At 47.2% G+C, this 22743-nt stretch overlaps 2 protein-coding genes across 2 annotated transcripts; one reads left to right on the forward strand and one right to left on the reverse strand.

Moving 5' to 3' along the window:
* The first annotated feature begins 460 nt into the window (after positions 1–460).
* Positions 461–15613, forward strand: LOC118486533. Its single transcript, XM_035983037.1, has 2 exons — positions 461–954; positions 9993–15613. The coding sequence occupies exons 1-2, from the start codon at positions 930–932 to the stop codon at positions 15611–15613; spliced, it is 5646 nt and encodes a 1881-aa protein (XP_035838930.1). The 5' UTR covers positions 461–929.
* A 1115-nt stretch (positions 15614–16728) lies between these two features.
* Positions 16729–20297, reverse strand: LOC110907148. The gene is made up of 4 exons (XM_035983038.1): positions 18845–20297; positions 18358–18771; positions 17389–18284; positions 16729–17325 (listed from the first exon to the last, which is right to left on the reverse strand). The coding sequence occupies exons 1-4, from the start codon at positions 19563–19565 to the stop codon at positions 16729–16731; spliced, it is 2628 nt and encodes an 875-aa protein (XP_035838931.1). The 5' UTR covers positions 19566–20297.
* Positions 20298–22743: the final 2446 nt, after the last annotated feature.

Below are 22743 nucleotides of genomic sequence, written 5' to 3' on the forward strand. Positions count from 1 at the left end.
TTGTTCGTCTTCTTTTGTTCAACTTTAACTGAACAAACACAAACACTTGTATCATTTTTGTGTTCATGTTGGTTTATATTTGTTCATGTTAGTTTATATTCTAAACGAATAAAGAAAAGTAAACAAAAGAAGAAAATAACACAAACCAACACAAACCTGCTGGAAGATTAAATAAACCGAAATCAAATTGTTTATAAGGCCATGAGTGGTCCTTTTGAGACGGACCTGATGATTTATCGATTATGTGTTGAGGTTGAGCTTTATAGCTCTTAATGATTTCATCACCCTTGTTGGGGTTGGTCTATGTATGAGGTAGATTTAAGATCGAAATCACCTACGTGAGTGTGAAGGTGGGGCCGCCTTCCATAGGAGATACGGGGAGCACTCATGAGTCCCAAGGTTTGCGCATGGCCCATGAAAGCATTGTAGCATCGCGGAGGTTGCATGGAACAACGGGCTTGGTATGTGACGAGGTGTGACCCGCGTCGCTCACCCGACCCGGTTACAACCTTTTATATTTACATAAATACCCAGAATTATTCTAGAACCTTCCATATCTATAAGGAAGGTGCATAACTAAATCTCCCACTTTTCGGGAAGATCATGTAAATCTCCACCTTATCGGAGCACATCCTAAAATAAGGGAAACCCTAATTGAGAACCTATAAATAAAGACAAATACGTAAGGTACGATCATCTAATTCCCATACACTTTTCCCTTCATATACTTCTCCAAAAGAACGAATACTTATTCTCACGCCGGAGGGTGGTTACAGGAATAACCCCATTCCTGTAACGAGTCCTAACGGTGTTTCTGTTTTGCAGCCACACGTTCGGGTCATTGATCGTTGAAGTTTCCAGAGTTGTTAAGGTCAGTGTTTCTTCATTGGCGCCATCCGTGGGACCAAGCAAGAACAACAAAGAGCTTCATGGCAAGTGATCAGAACATGGCTGGTCAAAGAGCGACGAATGATAATCTGACGCTAGGGGCGGGAGGCGTAACCGCCCCAGTATCATCACCGGCCGTTACCAGATCGTTAGATTTGGAGTTCGAGGCGGAGGGGCCACCACCAGGGTTTGGTAACGTTACCACCGTCTCTTCCCAGGCCGTGGTTACAAACCCTTACTTTTACATGCCCTCACAAACACAACCCGGAAGGGTGGAGGGAGCAGGCAGCGGCACCTCAGCCCCAGGGGCTGCTATTTCTTCACAGACTTCGCGTCTTTTCTCCACCCCAGTCATCACCTCGGCGAGTCCTAGCATCTTAGCACCTGGAACCAACACTCCCCAATACTACCAACCGTTGATCTCCAGCCCAATGCCACCGTTGTATTCAGCCGCACTCACGGCAGCATTGTCCACCCCGCCTCATCAGCCGGTCATCATGCCAACGGGAGTAATGAATGCCCCTGTCACGCCAGGCAATCAGATGTATTTCCCGGGATATTGCTACGCGCCCCCTTTCGGGTACTTACCCTCATACGGGGGAACAGCCTATCCCCCTCAGGGAATGACACAAGGGATGTCACAGTCGCCCTACGCGGCTTACATGCCGCCGTGGTGGAACTTTCCGAGTCCACAACCAATGTATACTCAGGCGTCAACTGAACCCGTACACGACAGGGAAAACGCGGTCCGACCCCGGTTTACTCCTTTTGAAAACTCCGGTCCAGGAACAGGTCCCGCCCCGGGTGCAAACAACCCACCGGCACAAACAGTGAACTTAGAAGAGGACGAGTTAACCAAGCCATACAAGCCAGTAGATGCAACATTCCGATCTAAATTTACACGCCGTATCGCCGAAGCCCCTATTAAGGAAAAACCAAAGATGCCCCAAACAGTCGGCAAGTACGACGGCCTCACCGACCCGGATGATCACCTTAATCTATTTAAGAGTGCGGGTGAGGTGGCTTGTTGGCCCATGCCCCTTTGGTGCAAAATGTTCGTACAAACCTTAGTAGGAGCAGCGCGAGTATGGTGGGACAGCTTACCCACAGGCGAGATAGACAGTTTCGAGGATCTGGAATCAAAGTTTATCCTACAGTTCAGTCAACAGCGCCGACATACGAAAGATAGGAATGAATTACTCCATATCCGTCGTCGAGACAACGAAACGGTAGAGAATTTTATCATCAGGTTCAATAAAGAAAGCCTGGCGATACCAGGTGTCACTAACGATTTGGCATGCGGAGCTTTCCTCCAGGGGGTTAATGATGACGAATTACTAAGAACGTTGCATGGAAGGGACGGGGTACCCCCGACCATAGACGAGATACTGCGGATTGCCAAAGTATACGTTATACAAGAAAAAGCGGTAGCGGCCAGCCACGCGGCTAACAGAAAGAAAGAAGCCTTGAAGAACCAAGAAGAAAAAGACAATCGGGGGTCTAAAAGTAAACACAGGGGAGACCGATATCAGCGGAACGACAGAGACTCGCGTTACGATAAGCATCGGAGCTCATACTCAAGAAATGAAACGTCAAAACCCCGTTCTGAATATCCCAATCTAAGCAAGACCCCGGCAGAAATTCTGGCCTCGGAAAACCTCAGGCTCAACCCACCAAAGCCGCTGAAAGATAACCCGAACAAGGATACGAGCAAGTACTGCGAATACCACAAGGGAAGTGGACACGACACCAACGATTGTTTCCAGCTTAAAAAACAAATCGAGTACTTCGTAAAGTCAGGAAAGTTGGCACATCTGGTGCGAGATATCAAGCAGGGTCCGCCGGTGGTCAAGGAGGAAAATGACAAGGCGGCAGGAAAAAGGCCGCGAGAGTTAAACATGGTCCATGCTGGTATAGGAAGAGGGGCTAAACGGAGTTTCTCCACCCTCGAGCCTTGGATGTTGGCAACAATGACCATCGAACCACGAATGGAAGATTTGCATCTTACCACGGACGCCCTGATCGTTTCCGCGGCAGTAGGAGATTACCGAATGAGGCGAATTTTGGTTGACACCGGAAGCTCAGAGGATATCATATACGAGCACTGTTTCGATAGAATGCAACCGGAGGATAAAAAGCTGCTCGAATCGGTACATGCTCCCATTAAGGGTTTTACAGGGGAAAAGGTGGATCCCATTGGTCAAATCACCTTCCCGGTAACCTTCGGGCAAGCACCCAAGGAAAGAACAATACTACTAACTTTCCTCGTGGTCCGCGCCGAGTCATATCACAATGTAATCATCGGAAGGTTCACTTTGGGGAAGTTAGACGCCATAGTCTCCACGGCAAGAGGTTTTATGAAGTTCCCAACACCGCAAGGTATTGCCACGGTGTTTCGAGATAGAGTTGGAGAAGTATTGGACACCAAACGATGCCGTCAAGGCCCCGCAGGGGTTACAGGGCCAGAGAGGTGGGTACTGAGCACACGCCACCCGGATCAAATGGTCACCATCGGCGATACTCTGTCCCCAGAGGTAAAGAGCAATTTGAAACAATTGCTAAAAAGAAACGTAGACATATTCGCTTTCGAGCACGCCGATATGACCGGAGTCCCTCGCGATAAAGCAGAACATAAGCTCTCCACGCTCCCAGGCATTAAGCCAGTCGCCCAGGGTAAACGCAGTATGGCCCCGGATCGCCGGGCAGCGGTCGTTAAGGAAGTACGCAAGTTAGTGGAAGCTGGAATCCTCAGAGAAACACAGTATCATACCTGGGTGTCTAACCCGGTCATGGTTAAAAAGCCAGATGGCACATGGCGGATGTGCATTGACTTCAAGGATCTGAACAAGGCGTGCCCGAAAGACGCATACCCGTTGCCGGAAATTGATTTAAAAGTTGACTCCCTGGTACCGTATCGATACAAGTGTTTTCTAGACGCATATAAGGGATACCACCAGATCAAGATGGCCAAAGAAGACGAAGAAAAAACAGCCTTTCACACCGACGTCGGCATTTTTTGTTACACCAAAATGCCTTTTGGGCTACGGAATGCGGGAGCCACCTACCAGCGCCTCATGGATAAGGTTTTCGAAACACAGATCGGGCGGAACTTGGAAGTTTACGTAGACGACCTGGTCATAAAAAGCAGCGAAGAGAAACAAATGTTGGCAGACATAGAAGAAACTTTCCAGCGGCTCAGAAAGCATAACATAAAGTTAAACCCAAAGAAGTGCTCTTTTGGGGTTGAAGAGGGAAAATTTCTGGGGGTAGTAGTTACCCACAACGGCTTTAAAGCCAACCCAGAAAAAATAACCGCCATATCGCGGATGCCATCCCCCCGAACGTTGAAGGAAGCTCAAGCCCTAAATGGACGACTGGTAGCAATCAACAGGTTCCTTGCAAGGCACGCTGAAAAATCACTGCCGTTTATAAAAACGCTGAAAGATTGCCTCGACAAAAAGAATTTTAAATGGACGGCAGAAGCGGAACGAGCTTTGCAGGAAATGAAGCGGTTCATAGAAAAACTACCCACGTTGACCGCGCCCAGACACGGCGAAGTGCTAAAAATGTATCTGGCGGCGGCCCACACAGCGGTAAGCGCGGTGCTCATGGTTGAACGAGAAGGGAAACAAACACCCATATACTACATAAGCCGGGTGTTGGCGGGGCCTGAAACGCGTTACCCTACACTGGAAAAGCTGGTATTAGCATTAGTACACGCCACCAGGCGATTAAGAAGATACTTCCAGGCACACCGCGTACAGATCTTAACTAATTACCCGCTACAGCAGATCCTGCACAAACCTGAGGTCTCGGGTCGGTTGGCTAAATGGGCTATCGAGTTGGGAGCCCTGGATATCGAATATCAGAAACGCACAGCAGTCAAGGGACAAGTTATCGCCGATTTCTTAGCCGAAATACCAGAAGGAGAGGTAGTCACGGACCCGGTTGTCCAAGACATACCAGAAACGAGCACAGCGAGGCAGACTTGGAAGTTGTACACAGATGGATCGTCTAGTGGTAAAGGGTCTGGGGCAGGTTTGATGCTGATAAGTCCGGACCAAATCAGGCTAATGTACGCCTTACGTTTTGATTTCGAGTGCTCCAATAACGAGGCGGAATACGAGGCGCTACTGGCTGGTCTACGAATGGCAAAATCCATGGGTGCAGCCAGGGTCGACGCATACGTCGACTCACTGCTGGTCAACAATCAAGTCAACGAAACATATGAAGCAAAAGACGAGGCAATGGCGAGATATCTGGCAAAAACCAAAGAGCTCATGAACTCTTTCGATAAAGTCACGCTCAACCACGTGCACAGAGGGAAAAATCAGATAGCAGACGCCTTAAGCAAACTTGCCACCTCCGGCATGGAAAAGGAAGTCAAGGTTGAGACATTACAGACACCTTCAATTGAACCGCGTAGCGTCTCCGCTGTCACAATGGAAGAACCCTGTTGGTATACCCCGATCCTGCTTTTTCTCAAAACCGGCGAACTGCCTCCCGCCAAGGGCGAGGCACGAAAGATTCAAACGAAAGCACTGCAGTACGAGGTCAGCGATGGTGTCCTGTATCGAAAATCTTACATGGGTCCCCTCCTACGATGCGTCTCCCCGGTTGAAGCGAAATACCTCATCAGTGAAATACATGAGGGTATATGCGGTATACACGCGGGTCCTCGAGCAGTGGTCGCTAAAATTCATAGCGCGGGGTATTACTGGCCCGGGATGCATGAAGACGCCGTCAGAGAACTGAGAAGATGCCTCAGCTGCCAAAAATTTGCCCCTCAAACAATTCGGCCCAAAAATAGTCTAGTACCGGTGACATCGGCTTGGCCTTTTCAGAAATGGGCTGTAGATATTGTGGGACCTTTCCCGCCCGCTCCCGGGAAATTAAAATACTTAATCGTGGCGGTGGACTACTTCACCAAGTGGGTGGAAGCAAAACCCTTGGCTAAGATAACGGCAGAAAACGCCAAAAAGTTTCTCTGGGAACACATTGTATGCAGGTTTGGCCTACCGCTCTACCTGGTAAGTGACAATGGGACGCAGTTCACGGATAGAATTTTTCAAGAATGGTGTGCCGATCTCCACATTCAGCAGATCTTCACGTCGGTAGCACACCCACAGGGTAATGGGCAGGTAGAGCGGACGAACAGAAGTTTGTTAGAAGGTATCAAAAAACGGCTGGGACACGAGGGAAGCTCGTGGGTGGAGGAGTTGCCACACGTCCTTTGGGCGCATCGAACAATGCCCAAGACCAGCAACAACGAAACACCATTTAGCCTTACCTATGGAATGGAGGCTATGATACCTGCTGAGGTAGGGTTACCATCGTTACGCCGTCTCGAAGTAAAAGATAACAATGACCAATCGCTGAGAGAGGGCCTAGATTTATTGGAAGAGAGGCGTGAGGCGGCCGCCATTAGCGAGGCACGTTACAAAAAAGCACTGGAAAAGTATTACAATAAGCGGGTGTCTAAATTAAGTTTCAAGGTGGGCGATTACGTCATGCGCGACAACGAAGCAAGTCGAGCGGAACCAACGGGAAAACTAGGCCCCAACTGGGAAGGTCCCTATGTCATCCAGGAAGACTTGGGCAAAGGAGCCTATCGCCTGTCCCGACTAGATGGCACGCCGGTCCCGCGCAGTTGGAACATCGCACAGCTGAAGAAATGCTATTTGTAATGCCTTGCTCCTAACAGCAAGAGTCAATTACCTTTTCCAGTTCGCATTTGTAACCCATCATGGGATTTTTACTCTTCGTTTATTTTTTAATGCAAGTTTAATAAAGATGCAAGTTCATCTATTACAAAAATTACCATCGCACAATGAATGCATTATCCGGTAGAAACAAAAACAACACCCTTAAACACGAAATATTTTTCATTATAAGTCATAGGGTAACTACAACAAGCGCTTACGGCGGGTATCTTGGTAATAGATACATAAACCGCCTCAAAAAGCAGATAGGCATCATTACATATACATAGCCTATCTCAAAAAATCAAAAACCAAGTACTTGTCCCTGTTTTTAATAAAAACCAAACATAAGGGAACCAAAATACAGAACATGTTCATAAAACACCTATTGATGAAAGATGGGTGCCGTCACCACTGCAGGGGTAGGCACCCCCACATCATCATCGTCTTCCACCACCACCACAGGGTTGACGGCCAAGGGAGCAGTTGAGCCACCAACCATTCGGAACATCAAGCCAGAGGCATCCGTCGGCTGCCCCTTCGTCCGACCACCGGACTGACGTTGGTAGGTCAGGCGATATCGCCGTTCAGGGTCCACCTGGATCAAGTCAGTCAACACATCAGCCGATAGCTGCATTCTGGGATCCTCTGGTTGAGGGTCCGGGATAACAAGGCTTTGACATGCTCGGTTGGCACGAACCGGAGCAGCATTTGGGATTGGTCGTCTGCTCCTAAGCATTGATCTTGTTACCGGATGCTGTAACATCAAAAGGCCATCAGCAGCGTCAAGCACCCGAAAGATCTCGGAAAGCCTTTGCCGGTATCGTTTTCTTTCCATGGCACAAACATAAACAAGAATGGAAACGAAGGGTGAATGTATAGCAGTAGTTAACAAGTTTTGACAGTGATGACATCAGGTATATTAATTAAAAGTAATCATCACACATCACAGAGTCATATTTTCAACGACGGTGGTGTCAGAAATCATGACATTTGCATTAATTTGGCTGTCAAATCAAAACGGATAATGGGCACTAAACCCAATTTAAACAGTATCAGCAAGAGTACACAACGAGCAAAACAAATGAATAACGGAATGGTCAGTCTTCTTCGGACTCGTCCGCAGGGTCCAGCATCAGACGTAGCGAGTCTATTCCATCTTCATTAACTTTATCCATCAGATCGCCATAGCAAGGTAGAGGTTCGGTGTACGCAGCTTCAAGAGCCTTCGCCATATCATCCTGTAACTTATTTTTGAGGGTTTGGAAGTCCGGCGGGACTCTTTCCGCTTGCTGGCAGTCCATGTAGCCCTTAAGTACACCATCATGATGACCAGCTTGGTAGGCAGCGGCGGAAAGACGGTCAATCAGGCTAGTAAAGTGGGACGACTCACGCAGAAATTCGAACGCCCCCACTAGCCCATTAGTTATCAACCAATTCCTGTCTCCCCGCATAGCCGCTAGCTGGTTGGTCAAATCATCGATCTCTGCATGGGATTGTGCCAGCGCGTCCTCCACCTCCCTTAACTTTGAAGACGACGATGCAGCAAGCTTATTGTTTTGGGTGACAAGGGAATCACAATGATCTTGCATCTCCTTGAATTTTGCCTCACGCTCCTCCAACTCTCCCTGCATCAGTCGGATCTTGGTATGACAGGTCTCTACTTCGGTTGTCAAATCCTGGTACCGCTCCTGAACCTGGGACACAAAATCAGTGTCAACACGAAATTTTTCCAATTGGGCCGATAACTCGTGTCTCACCTTCTGAGCCTCTGCCACAGCCTTGCGTTCCAACTCCTCTTGTACATTTTTCGCTTGAGCCAAAACCCTATCTTTTTCCGCCATATCGCGGGCCCATAAGATCCTTTCCTCAGCGAGATGTTCAGTTACCCTCCGCAAATCCTCCTCGGCCTTATTCTTCTCTGACAGAAATCGGGCCTCTTTCAACCCAGCGGTCTGCAGTTGACTTTCGAGGCGATGCTTGTCATCCCTCAGTTCTTGGATAATGACCCGGGCCTCATGAAGTTGGGTGTTATCACGCACCCACCGGCGCCGTATCTCTACCAACCGGCGAGGTAGGGTCACAGAATCTGATATAGACGAATTCATCAAATCCTCATTGTTTAACCCCTCAACATACGCCGCTTCAGCGGGGGGGTACGCCCTCTCAACCCAATGTTGGACAACTGGAGGAAAGATAAGTCGGGAAGATTCAGCAATCTTCCATTGAGGCTGGTAACGTTTATCCTGGGCATGAGGATCCCAACAAACGGTAGGTATAAACAAATCATCAATCAAGCGGGCACCATCGTCAGCAATGCCGCTGCTCGACGCACGATTATCGCCTCCACCCACGCTAGTTGCCTCATGCGCGGTCGACGCGGCAGCAGCATTGGTGTCAAAACCAGCAAACATGTCCTTGGGCGATTCAGGAAGGGTTGTGTCAAAACCACCTGATCGAAGCGAGGGCAGCGGCTCGGAAGTTACGGCTATGGATACCGTAGAACTAGGAATGGGCATGATGCAGCTCACAGCGGGAGCGAATGACGCTGAAACTTGTGGACTCGTAGGCATGCTGGTACTACCAGTACAAGACGCCGCCATAGTCGAAACAACAGTGGATGGCACACCCCCGGATGATATTCCCGCAAAGGTACCTGCACCACAAGACCAGACGGACGCTATCAGCAGGGACACTAGTATGCCATATGGTTATTTAAAATAAAATACCTGGTGAAATTGCACATGCGGCTTGCACCGCCTGAAACGCGCTCAGCGTAGGTGCCACAAAGATTTTCCTCTTTTTCGAAGCACGGCCAGGACTGGTCAGGTCGGAAGCTAAGGAAACTTCACGACTCGCGTTGGGCGTCTCTTCCATCACGGGCACGCTGACAGTGGTTGCTGCAGGTTTTCTCCCAGACAGCTTTAGCCGAATAGGTTTCTTCTCTGATGATGCTGAAGTAGCGGCCGCCATACCCGACAAGGGAGCGATATACTCCAAGGGATCCGTTGGCATCGCCGGTAGAAGAAATTGTTCCAGATGCACTTTCAACACATCTGGTTCCCCTTCATCAAGTCTCCGGTCGTTGGGTTTCAACGCCAGGTGATGTGGTGGATCAACAAAGTCAAACATCCCCCACTCCCCTGCGCAAAATACGTGATTTAATTAATACCGGATTTAAAAATATGTTAACCAGGTGTGGTAATGTAAACATACCTCCATCTTCCCGTTGGAATGAGGGATAACGCCTTATATCCGGCCATAACAGGCTCATACCGGCCATCACTAGCGCCCCTTCTGGAATAATAGTGCACTCAAAGGGGCGGCCACACAGTTGGCGCCATCCGTGGGACCAAGCAAGAACAACAAAGAGCTTCATGGCAAGTGATCAGAACATGGCTGGTCAAAGAGCGACGAATGATAATCTGACGCTAGGGGCGGGAGGCGTAACCGCCCCAGTATCATCACCGGCCGTTACCAGATCGTTAGATTTGGAGTTCGAGGCGGAGGGGCCACCACCAGGGTTTGGTAACGTTACCACCGTCTCTTCCCAGGCCGTGGTTACAAACCCTTACTTTTACATGCCCTCACAAACACAACCCGGAAGGGTGGAGGGAGCAGGCAGCGGCACCTCAGCCCCAGGGGCTGCTATTTCTTCACAGACTTCGCGTCTTTTCTCCACCCCAGTCATCACCTCGGCGAGTCCTAGCATCTTAGCACCTGGAACCAACACTCCCCAATACTACCAACCGTTGATCTCCAGCCCAATGCCACCGTTGTATTCAGCCGCACTCACGGCAGCATTGTCCACCCCGCCTCATCAGCCGGTCATCATGCCAACGGGAGTAATGAATGCCCCTGTCACGCCAGGCAATCAGATGTATTTCCCGGGATATTGCTACGCGCCCCCTTTCGGGTACTTACCCTCATACGGGGGAACAGCCTATCCCCCTCAGGGAATGACACAAGGGATGTCACAGTCGCCCTACGCGGCTTACATGCCGCCGTGGTGGAACTTTCCGAGTCCACAACCAATGTATACTCAGGCGTCAACTGAACCCGTACACGACAGGGAAAACGCGGTCCGACCCCGGTTTACTCCTTTTGAAAACTCCGGTCCAGGAACAGGTCCCGCCCCGGGTGCAAACAACCCACCGGCACAAACAGTGAACTTAGAAGAGGACGAGTTAACCAAGCCATACAAGCCAGTAGATGCAACATTCCGATCTAAATTTACACGCCGTATCGCCGAAGCCCCTATTAAGGAAAAACCAAAGATGCCCCAAACAGTCGGCAAGTACGACGGCCTCACCGACCCGGATGATCACCTTAATCTATTTAAGAGTGCGGGTGAGGTGGCTTGTTGGCCCATGCCCCTTTGGTGCAAAATGTTCGTACAAACCTTAGTAGGAGCAGCGCGAGTATGGTGGGACAGCTTACCCACAGGCGAGATAGACAGTTTCGAGGATCTGGAATCAAAGTTTATCCTACAGTTCAGTCAACAGCGCCGACATACGAAAGATAGGAATGAATTACTCCATATCCGTCGTCGAGACAACGAAACGGTAGAGAATTTTATCATCAGGTTCAATAAAGAAAGCCTGGCGATACCAGGTGTCACTAACGATTTGGCATGCGGAGCTTTCCTCCAGGGGGTTAATGATGACGAATTACTAAGAACGTTGCATGGAAGGGACGGGGTACCCCCGACCATAGACGAGATACTGCGGATTGCCAAAGTATACGTTATACAAGAAAAAGCGGTAGCGGCCAGCCACGCGGCTAACAGAAAGAAAGAAGCCTTGAAGAACCAAGAAGAAAAAGACAATCGGGGGTCTAAAAGTAAACACAGGGGAGACCGATATCAGCGGAACGACAGAGACTCGCGTTACGATAAGCATCGGAGCTCATACTCAAGAAATGAAACGTCAAAACCCCGTTCTGAATATCCCAATCTAAGCAAGACCCCGGCAGAAATTCTGGCCTCGGAAAACCTCAGGCTCAACCCACCAAAGCCGCTGAAAGATAACCCGAACAAGGATACGAGCAAGTACTGCGAATACCACAAGGGAAGTGGACACGACACCAACGATTGTTTCCAGCTTAAAAAACAAATCGAGTACTTCGTAAAGTCAGGAAAGTTGGCACATCTGGTGCGAGATATCAAGCAGGGTCCGCCGGTGGTCAAGGAGGAAAATGACAAGGCGGCAGGAAAAAGGCCGCGAGAGTTAAACATGGTCCATGCTGGTATAGGAAGAGGGGCTAAACGGAGTTTCTCCACCCTCGAGCCTTGGATGTTGGCAACAATGACCATCGAACCACGAATGGAAGATTTGCATCTTACCACGGACGCCCTGATCGTTTCCGCGGCAGTAGGAGATTACCGAATGAGGCGAATTTTGGTTGACACCGGAAGCTCAGAGGATATCATATACGAGCACTGTTTCGATAGAATGCAACCGGAGGATAAAAAGCTGCTCGAATCGGTACATGCTCCCATTAAGGGTTTTACAGGGGAAAAGGTGGATCCCATTGGTCAAATCACCTTCCCGGTAACCTTCGGGCAAGCACCCAAGGAAAGAACAATACTACTAACTTTCCTCGTGGTCCGCGCCGAGTCATATCACAATGTAATCATCGGAAGGTTCACTTTGGGGAAGTTAGACGCCATAGTCTCCACGGCAAGAGGTTTTATGAAGTTCCCAACACCGCAAGGTATTGCCACGGTGTTTCGAGATAGAGTTGGAGAAGTATTGGACACCAAACGATGCCGTCAAGGCCCCGCAGGGGTTACAGGGCCAGAGAGGTGGGTACTGAGCACACGCCACCCGGATCAAATGGTCACCATCGGCGATACTCTGTCCCCAGAGGTAAAGAGCAATTTGAAACAATTGCTAAAAAGAAACGTAGACATATTCGCTTTCGAGCACGCCGATATGACCGGAGTCCCTCGCGATAAAGCAGAACATAAGCTCTCCACGCTCCCAGGCATTAAGCCAGTCGCCCAGGGTAAACGCAGTATGGCCCCGGATCGCCGGGCAGCGGTCGTTAAGGAAGTACGCAAGTTAGTGGAAGCTGGAATCCTCAGAGAAACACAGTATCATACCTGGGTGTCTAACCCGGTCATGGTTAAAAAGCCAGATGGCACATGGCGGATGTGCATTGACTTCAAGGATCTGAACAAGGCGTGCCCGAAAGACGCATACCCGTTGCCGGAAATTGATTTAAAAGTTGACTCCCTGGTACCGTATCGATACAAGTGTTTTCTAGACGCATATAAGGGATACCACCAGATCAAGATGGCCAAAGAAGACGAAGAAAAAACAGCCTTTCACACCGACGTCGGCATTTTTTGTTACACCAAAATGCCTTTTGGGCTACGGAATGCGGGAGCCACCTACCAGCGCCTCATGGATAAGGTTTTCGAAACACAGATCGGGCGGAACTTGGAAGTTTACGTAGACGACCTGGTCATAAAAAGCAGCGAAGAGAAACAAATGTTGGCAGACATAGAAGAAACTTTCCAGCGGCTCAGAAAGCATAACATAAAGTTAAACCCAAAGAAGTGCTCTTTTGGGGTTGAAGAGGGAAAATTTCTGGGGGTAGTAGTTACCCACAACGGCTTTAAAGCCAACCCAGAAAAAATAACCGCCATATCGCGGATGCCATCCCCCCGAACGTTGAAGGAAGCTCAAGCCCTAAATGGACGACTGGTAGCAATCAACAGGTTCCTTGCAAGGCACGCTGAAAAATCACTGCCGTTTATAAAAACGCTGAAAGATTGCCTCGACAAAAAGAATTTTAAATGGACGGCAGAAGCGGAACGAGCTTTGCAGGAAATGAAGCGGTTCATAGAAAAACTACCCACGTTGACCGCGCCCAGACACGGCGAAGTGCTAAAAATGTATCTGGCGGCGGCCCACACAGCGGTAAGCGCGGTGCTCATGGTTGAACGAGAAGGGAAACAAACACCCATATACTACATAAGCCGGGTGTTGGCGGGGCCTGAAACGCGTTACCCTACACTGGAAAAGCTGGTATTAGCATTAGTACACGCCACCAGGCGATTAAGAAGATACTTCCAGGCACACCGCGTACAGATCTTAACTAATTACCCGCTACAGCAGATCCTGCACAAACCTGAGGTCTCGGGTCGGTTGGCTAAATGGGCTATCGAGTTGGGAGCCCTGGATATCGAATATCAGAAACGCACAGCAGTCAAGGGACAAGTTATCGCCGATTTCTTAGCCGAAATACCAGAAGGAGAGGTAGTCACGGACCCGGTTGTCCAAGACATACCAGAAACGAGCACAGCGAGGCAGACTTGGAAGTTGTACACAGATGGATCGTCTAGTGGTAAAGGGTCTGGGGCAGGTTTGATGCTGATAAGTCCGGACCAAATCAGGCTAATGTACGCCTTACGTTTTGATTTCGAGTGCTCCAATAACGAGGCGGAATACGAGGCGCTACTGGCTGGTCTACGAATGGCAAAATCCATGGGTGCAGCCAGGGTCGACGCATACGTCGACTCACTGCTGGTCAACAATCAAGTCAACGAAACATATGAAGCAAAAGACGAGGCAATGGCGAGATATCTGGCAAAAACCAAAGAGCTCATGAACTCTTTCGATAAAGTCACGCTCAACCACGTGCACAGAGGGAAAAATCAGATAGCAGACGCCTTAAGCAAACTTGCCACCTCCGGCATGGAAAAGGAAGTCAAGGTTGAGACATTACAGACACCTTCAATTGAACCGCGTAGCGTCTCCGCTGTCACAATGGAAGAACCCTGTTGGTATACCCCGATCCTGCTTTTTCTCAAAACCGGCGAACTGCCTCCCGCCAAGGGCGAGGCACGAAAGATTCAAACGAAAGCACTGCAGTACGAGGTCAGCGATGGTGTCCTGTATCGAAAATCTTACATGGGTCCCCTCCTACGATGCGTCTCCCCGGTTGAAGCGAAATACCTCATCAGTGAAATACATGAGGGTATATGCGGTATACACGCGGGTCCTCGAGCAGTGGTCGCTAAAATTCATAGCGCGGGGTATTACTGGCCCGGGATGCATGAAGACGCCGTCAGAGAACTGAGAAGATGCCTCAGCTGCCAAAAATTTGCCCCTCAAACAATTCGGCCCAAAAATAGTCTAGTACCGGTGACATCGGCTTGGCCTTTTCAGAAATGGGCTGTAGATATTGTGGGACCTTTCCCGCCCGCTCCCGGGAAATTAAAATACTTAATCGTGGCGGTGGACTACTTCACCAAGTGGGTGGAAGCAAAACCCTTGGCTAAGATAACGGCAGAAAACGCCAAAAAGTTTCTCTGGGAACACATTGTATGCAGGTTTGGCCTACCGCTCTACCTGGTAAGTGACAATGGGACGCAGTTCACGGATAGAATTTTTCAAGAATGGTGTGCCGATCTCCACATTCAGCAGATCTTCACGTCGGTAGCACACCCACAGGGTAATGGGCAGGTAGAGCGGACGAACAGAAGTTTGTTAGAAGGTATCAAAAAACGGCTGGGACACGAGGGAAGCTCGTGGGTGGAGGAGTTGCCACACGTCCTTTGGGCGCATCGAACAATGCCCAAGACCAGCAACAACGAAACACCATTTAGCCTTACCTATGGAATGGAGGCTATGATACCTGCTGAGGTAGGGTTACCATCGTTACGCCGTCTCGAAGTAAAAGATAACAATGACCAATCGCTGAGAGAGGGCCTAGATTTATTGGAAGAGAGGCGTGAGGCGGCCGCCATTAGCGAGGCACGTTACAAAAAAGCACTGGAAAAGTATTACAATAAGCGGGTGTCTAAATTAAGTTTCAAGGTGGGCGATTACGTCATGCGCGACAACGAAGCAAGTCGAGCGGAACCAACGGGAAAACTAGGCCCCAACTGGGAAGGTCCCTATGTCATCCAGGAAGACTTGGGCAAAGGAGCCTATCGCCTGTCCCGACTAGATGGCACGCCGGTCCCGCGCAGTTGGAACATCGCACAGCTGAAGAAATGCTATTTGTAATGCCTTGCTCCTAACAGCAAGAGTCAATTACCTTTTCCAGTTCGCATTTGTAACCCATCATGGGATTTTTACTCTTCGTTTATTTTTTAATGCAAGTTTAATAAAGATGCAAGTTCATCTATTACAAAAATTACCATCGCACAATGAATGCATTATCCGGTAGAAACAAAAACAACACCCTTAAACACGAAATATTTTTCATTATAAGTCATAGGGTAACTACAACAAGCGCTTACGGCGGGTATCTTGGTAATAGATACATAAACCGCCTCAAAAAGCAGATAGGCATCATTACATATACATAGCCTATCTCAAAAAATCAAAAACCAAGTACTTGTCCCTGTTTTTAATAAAAACCAAACATAAGGGAACCAAAATACAGAACATGTTCATAAAACACCTATTGATGAAAGATGGGTGCCGTCACCACTGCAGGGGTAGGCACCCCCACATCATCATCGTCTTCCACCACCACCACAGGGTTGACGGCCAAGGGAGCAGTTGAGCCACCAACCATTCGGAACATCAAGCCAGAGGCATCCGTCGGCTGCCCCTTCGTCCGACCACCGGACTGACGTTGGTAGGTCAGGCGATATCGCCGTTCAGGGTCCACCTGGATCAAGTCAGTCAACACATCAGCCGATAGCTGCATTCTGGGATCCTCTGGTTGAGGGTCCGGGATAACAAGGCTTTGACATGCTCGGTTGGCACGAACCGGAGCAGCATTTGGGATTGGTCGTCTGCTCCTAAGCATTGATCTTGTTACCGGATGCTGTAACATCAAAAGGCCATCAGCAGCGTCAAGCACCCGAAAGATCTCGGAAAGCCTTTGCCGGTATCGTTTTCTTTCCATGGCACAAACATAAACAAGAATGGAAACGAAGGGTGAATGTATAGCAGTAGTTAACAAGTTTTGACAGTGATGACATCAGGTATATTAATTAAAAGTAATCATCACACATCACAGAGTCATATTTTCAACGACGGCGGTGTCAGAAATCATGACATTTGCATTAATTTGGCTGTCAAATCAAAACGGATAATGGGCACTAAACCCAATTTAAACAGTATCAGCAAGAGTACACAACGAGCAAAACAAATGAATAACGGAATGGTCAGTCTTCTTCGGACTCGTCCGCAGGGTCCAGCATCAGACGTAGCGAGTCTATTCCATCTTCATTAACTTTATCCATCAGATCGCCATAGCAAGGTAGAGGTTCGGTGTACGCAGCTTCAAGAGCCTTCGCCATATCATCCTGTAACTTATTTTTGAGGGTTTGGAAGTCCGGCGGGACTCTTTCCGCTTGCTGGCAGTCCATGTAGCCCTTAAGTACACCATCATGATGACCAGCTTGGTAGGCAGCGGCGGAAAGACGGTCAATCAGGCTAGTAAAGTGGGACGACTCACGCAGAAATTCGAACGCCCCCACTAGCCCATTAGTTATCAACCAATTCCTGTCTCCCCGCATAGCCGCTAGCTGGTTGGTCAAATCATCGATCTCTGCATGGGATTGTGCCAGCGCGTCCTCCACCTCCCTTAACTTTGAAGACGACGATGCAGCAAGCTTATTGTTTTGGGTGACAAGGGAATCACAATGATCTTGCATCTCCTTGAATTTTGCCTCACGCTCCTCCAACTCTCCCTGCATCAGTCGGATCTTGGTATGACAGGTCTCTACTTCGGTTGTCAAATCCTGGTACCGCTCCTGAACCTGGGACACAAAATCAGTGTCAACACGAAATTTTTCCAATTGGGCCGATAACTCGTGTCTCACCTTCTGAGCCTCTGCCACAGCCTTGCGTTCCAACTCCTCTTGTACATTTTTCGCTTGAGCCAAAACCCTATCTTTTTCCGCCATATCGCGGGCCCATAAGATCCTTTCCTCAGCGAGATGTTCAGTTACCCTCCGCAAATCCTCCTCGGCCTTATTCTTCTCTGACAGAAATCGGGCCTCTTTCAACCCAGCGGTCTGCAGTTGACTTTCGAGGCGATGCTTGTCATCCCTCAGTTCTTGGATAATGACCCGGGCCTCATGAAGTTGGGTGTTATCACGCACCCACCGGCGCCGTATCTCTACCAACCGGCGAGGTAGGGTCACAGAATCTGATATAGACGAATTCATCAAATCCTCATTGTTTAACCCCTCAACATACGCCGCTTCAGCGGGGGGGTACGCCCTCTCAACCCAATGTTGGACAACTGGAGGAAAGATAAGTCGGGAAGATTCAGCAATCTTCCATTGAGGCTGGTAACGTTTATCCTGGGCATGAGGATCCCAACAAACGGTAGGTATAAACAAATCATCAATCAAGCGGGCACCATCGTCAGCAATGCCGCTGCTCGACGCACGATTATCGCCTCCACCCACGCTAGTTGCCTCATGCGCGGTCGACGCGGCAGCAGCATTGGTGTCAAAACCAGCAAACATGTCCTTGGGCGATTCAGGAAGGGTTGTGTCAAAACCACCTGATCGAAGCGAGGGCAGCGGCTCGGAAGTTACGGCTATGGATACCGTAGAACTAGGAATGGGCATGATGCAGCTCACAGCGGGAGCGAATGACGCTGAAACTTGTGGACTCGTAGGCATGCTGGTACTACCAGTACAAGACGCCGCCATAGTCGAAACAACAGTGGATGGCACACCCCCGGATGATATTCCCGCAAAGGTACCTGCACCACAAGACCAGACGGACGCTATCAGCAGGGACACTAGTATGCCATATGGTTATTTAAAATAAAATACCTGGTGAAATTGCACATGCGGCTTGCACCGCCTGAAACGCGCTCAGCGTAGGTGCCACAAAGATTTTCCTCTTTTTCGAAGCACGGCCAGGACTGGTCAGGTCGGAAGCTAAGGAAACTTCACGACTCGCGTTGGGCGTCTCTTCCATCACGGGCACGCTGACAGTGGTTGCTGCAGGTTTTCTCCCAGACAGCTTTAGCCGAATAGGTTTCTTCTCTGATGATGCTGAAGTAGCGGCCGCCATACCCGACAAGGGAGCGATATACTCCAAGGGATCCGTTGGCATCGCCGGTAGAAGAAATTGTTCCAGATGCACTTTCAACACATCTGGTTCCCCTTCATCAAGTCTCCGGTCGTTGGGTTTCAACGCCAGGTGACGTGGTGGATCAACAAAGTCAAACATCCCCCACTCCCCTGCGCAAAATACGTGATTTAATTAATACCGGATTTAAAAATATGTTAACCAGGTGTGGTAATGTAAACATACCTCCATCTTCCCGTTGGAATGAGGGATAACGCCTTATATCCGGCCATAACAGGCTCATACCGGCCATCACTAGCGCCCCTTCTGGAATAATAGTGCACTCAAAGGGGCGGCCACACAGTTTTACATACAGCGCATTTGACGCGTACGAATCTGCAGGGGGAGCATCATCCTTCACTTTATCCTTCGGTCCTTTATCTTGCCAATGCATTTCCCCGGGAATAGCACTGGCATCCAGGTAGAAGAATTTTTTCTTCCAATCCTTGTCTCTAGAACTTGTAGGGATCTCCCTCAGACATGATACTTCGGTATCCCGCCGATCAAAGGTAAAGAAAGGGGATTTCCACACAAGTACGAAGAAAGCCCTAAAGACGATCAGTTCTGGGATGTGACCAAGAGCTACGCAGGCATACTCAAATTGTCGAAGTTTCACAAGGCCAAGAGGATGTATTTGAGAAATGTGGATGCGGTAGAAATCAAGCACCAATTTCAAAAATTTGGTGATGGGTAACCGGAAGTTGCAAAACTTGAAAAAATCACTAAACAAAGTGATTTTACCTGCTTTCAGGGGAAAGGCGGTGTCGGTTTTTGACGGCAACACAGGATTCCATTCAGCCCTAATGCCATAATCATGGACCAAATTGTTGAAAGACATCACGCCCCATTTGCACAGTAGTACGTCCATGGAAGCGGCGGAAGAGGATTCGGTCGTTTTTGAAGCCATTGAATAGAGAAGATGGTGATAGAGTAATTTGGGGGTGATTTCTTGAACATCCGTTTAAGGCATCGTCTTTTATAAGATACGAAAACTTTTCAAATTCAAAAATGTGTACGAATCGACGCACGTGTCAATCACGGGAAAAGACAGCTGTCATTGACGAGATGACCCAACTGTCACATCCGCTATTTTCGCCGTCATTTCCAAAGGTCGTCACACAAATCATTACGAGTTTCCCCTTTTTCTTTTTCTCTTAGTCCGACCTAATGGACTCCCTCCATGAGCTCGGACTGGGGGGACATGACGAGGTGTGACCCGCGTCGCTCACCCGACCCGGTTACAACCTTTTATATTTACATAAATACCCAGAATTATTCTAGAACCTTCCATATCTATAAGGAAGGTGCATAACTAAATCTCCCACTTTTCGGGAAGATCATGTAAATCTCCACCTTATCGGAGCACATCCTAAAATAAGGGAAACCCTAATTGAGAACCTATAAATAAAGACAAATACGTAAGGTACGATCATCTAATTCCCATACACTTTTCCCTTCATATACTTCTCCAAAAGAACGAATACTTATTCTCACGCCGGAGGGTGGTTACAGGAATAACCCCATTCCTGTAACGAGTCCTAACGGTGTTTCTGTTTTGCAGCCACACGTTCGGGTCATTGATCGTTGAAGTTTCCAGAGTTGTTAAGGTCAGTGTTTCTTCAGTATGTGTTGTGGGTGTCTCGGCCAAGAACATCCAGTTCAAGAGTTATTCACTTGATGGTATTTTGTCGTTGCCTTACTTCACTATGTGTCAATTCAAATCGAAAGATATTTACACTTGAGTACCAATATAAAGAACTTGTGATCTGAAGAGATGTGAACTGCTGAAGAGATCTGAACTGCCTTGTCTGCCTTTGTGGGGGGTTGTTGGAGTTGAAAGTCATCCAAGGGAATAAACTACATTTATCTCACGTTGGCAAAAAGGAAATATATTATAATTATTTTCTTGATTTAATTACTTTTATTAAATTTTGTTACATGGCTGTTTTATACGGTTTTTATATTTTCCTAAAACCGTTGGCTTCTTCCCTAATTTTCGGATCACTCGTTCCACAAATCTCCATCTCTAGTTTATCTTGCGCACAAGAAAATCAGTTAAAAAACTGTGTTAACCTTGGGGAGCGATCGGTGAATATACTATTTGCGCCACGGTAATGACTAAATCGCTTTCGCTTTCAAGGCAATGTAATTACGCACGACACAGTCTTCTGTTCATTCTTTCTTCTCGTATATTGTTGATTTCGCAAATTGTTTCCAACATCATAACTTTTTTCGTTTTGGTATAATAATATTTTTATTGGCAGTTCAAAAAAAAAAAAAAACTTTTTTTAGAAAGTGTACTTCACAAAAATTTAAACAAAATTTAATACCCGACTCCAACGGTCGTGCTAAATATTCGCGCACAATCGTAAATCAAGCGCCTCTTTCATATTTATATTTATGAACCCTAGATCCTAAATCACTCGAACCAACCCTGTTGTTTGATTAATGAGCGATTTCTTTAGAGAAAACAAGAATTGCGGGTTTAGGGTTTCTCAATCAAATCAAATTGCAGAGTACAAAATCACACACCATACATCATCGGCTGTTTCAGATATCTGAACTTAAAAACCCATCTTCGAGTACTTAGGGTTTTTCAATCAACTTGATCTAGCGGAGAATCAACAGGTATAACGACCACTTTATCCATTTTCCTTTCAATTGTACATTACAAAACCCCACTATACATCAGTTGATATTTGATTTGTTTTGAAACAAACAAGAATTTGCAGGGTTTTGTGAGAATGGCGAGTTTAAGGTTTTTCAATCATGGAATTTGACGATCATCTGACGTGTTCTTGGTCTGCCGTAGAATTAATTAACAGGCAAGTTTCTTCCGCAATGGTTTACGATAATCTTGATCTTTTGAATTTGTTAATTTTCTGGGTTGATTAGTGATCAGATCTGCAGGGTTTGTAAAGATAATCTAGATTTTTTTTAAATTTTTAAACAACTCTGCAACTATTTTCTCTTGTTTTTTCAGTCTTTTCCTTTGTTTTGAACTTGACTTCTAAACTTATTTGATTTTGTAGTTTTGTGAAGGGGTTGTTTTATTTATAAACTATAATTTTCTTGTTTTGTATGGTGTTTTATAAGACTGAACTCACATGTAAGAACTTGTGATCCTGTTACAAGAACACCTAAAAACCCATTTCAATTGTTTTGTACTTTGAGGCTTGTACCTTGCAGTTGATTGGGCGTATGTATGTTGTGTTTGTAGCATGTATTGCTTTCTCGATGGAAGTTCTTTATGTTGTTTTCACGTTTGTTATTGTTCTATACCTTCCTGAATCCTTTTGATTTTACGTTTTTTTTGCTAGTCGCGTTTGTTCAGCACTCTCATATTATTGAAGTTGTTTCACTTCTCAGTTGTTTTAACGTTTTCAACACTCCCATATTATTTTTGATGTTTTCTGCTTGTTCTTATTTTAGTTTTGAATTTAAATTCTAAACTTATTTGATTTTGTAGTTCTGTGAAGATATTGTTTTATTTATAAACTATTGTACATTTCGTGTTCTATATCGTGTTTTACAAGACTGAACTCACATGTGAGAACTTGTGATCCTGTTACAAGAACACCTAAAAACCCATTCCAATTGTTTTGTACTTTGAGGCTTGTACATTGTAGTTGATTGGGCGTACGTAGGTTGTGTTTGTAGCATGGATTGCTTTCTTAATGGAAGTTCTTTCTGTTATTTTCAGGTTTGTTTATTTTATACTTTCCTGAATTCGTTTGATTTTACGTTTTCTTTTTTGGCACTCCAGTATTGTTGAAATTGTTTCACTTCTCAGTTGTTTCAATATTTTCAAAACTCACATATTATTGTAGATTTTTCTGTTGTTTTTATTGTTCTTGAATTTGAATGTTAAACTTGTTTGATTTTATAGTTTTGTGAAGTACAAACTGTTGTTCTTTTATTGTTGTTTTTACTTGGTTTTTAACAAGACCGAGCTCACTTCAAGAAATAGCACCACTGTTACCGGAGCACCTAAAACCCCATTTTAACCTGTCACTGTACTTTGAGGCTTGTACTTTGCGGTTGATTGGTGACGAAGGTAGCTACTGTAACGTGAATTGCTTTCT

Source organism: Helianthus annuus, chromosome 14 (genome assembly GCF_002127325.2).
Source record: "Helianthus annuus cultivar XRQ/B chromosome 14, HanXRQr2.0-SUNRISE, whole genome shotgun sequence".
Lineage (NCBI taxonomy): Eukaryota > Viridiplantae > Streptophyta > Magnoliopsida > Asterales > Asteraceae > Helianthus > Helianthus annuus.

Bases quoted from the DNA above. Each gene is read 5' to 3' on its own strand.
- LOC118486533 (XM_035983037.1), top strand. From the start codon at position 930: ATGGCAAGTGATCAGAACATGGCTG. The intron at 955-9,992 runs GTCAAAGAGCGA...AGAACATGGCTG, and splicing joins AAGTGATCAGAACATGGCTG to GTCAAAGAGCGACGAATGAT.
- LOC110907148 (XM_035983038.1), bottom strand. From the start codon at position 19,565: ATGGCTTCAAAAACGACCGAATCCTCTTCCGCCGCTTCCATGGACGTA. The intron at 18,772-18,844 runs GTATGTTTACAT...TATTTTGCGCAG, and splicing joins ATTCCAACGGGAAGATGGAG to GGGAGTGGGGGATGTTTGAC. The intron at 18,285-18,357 runs GTATTTTATTTT...CTTGTGGTGCAG, and splicing joins CGCATGTGCAATTTCACCAG to GTACCTTTGCGGGAATATCA.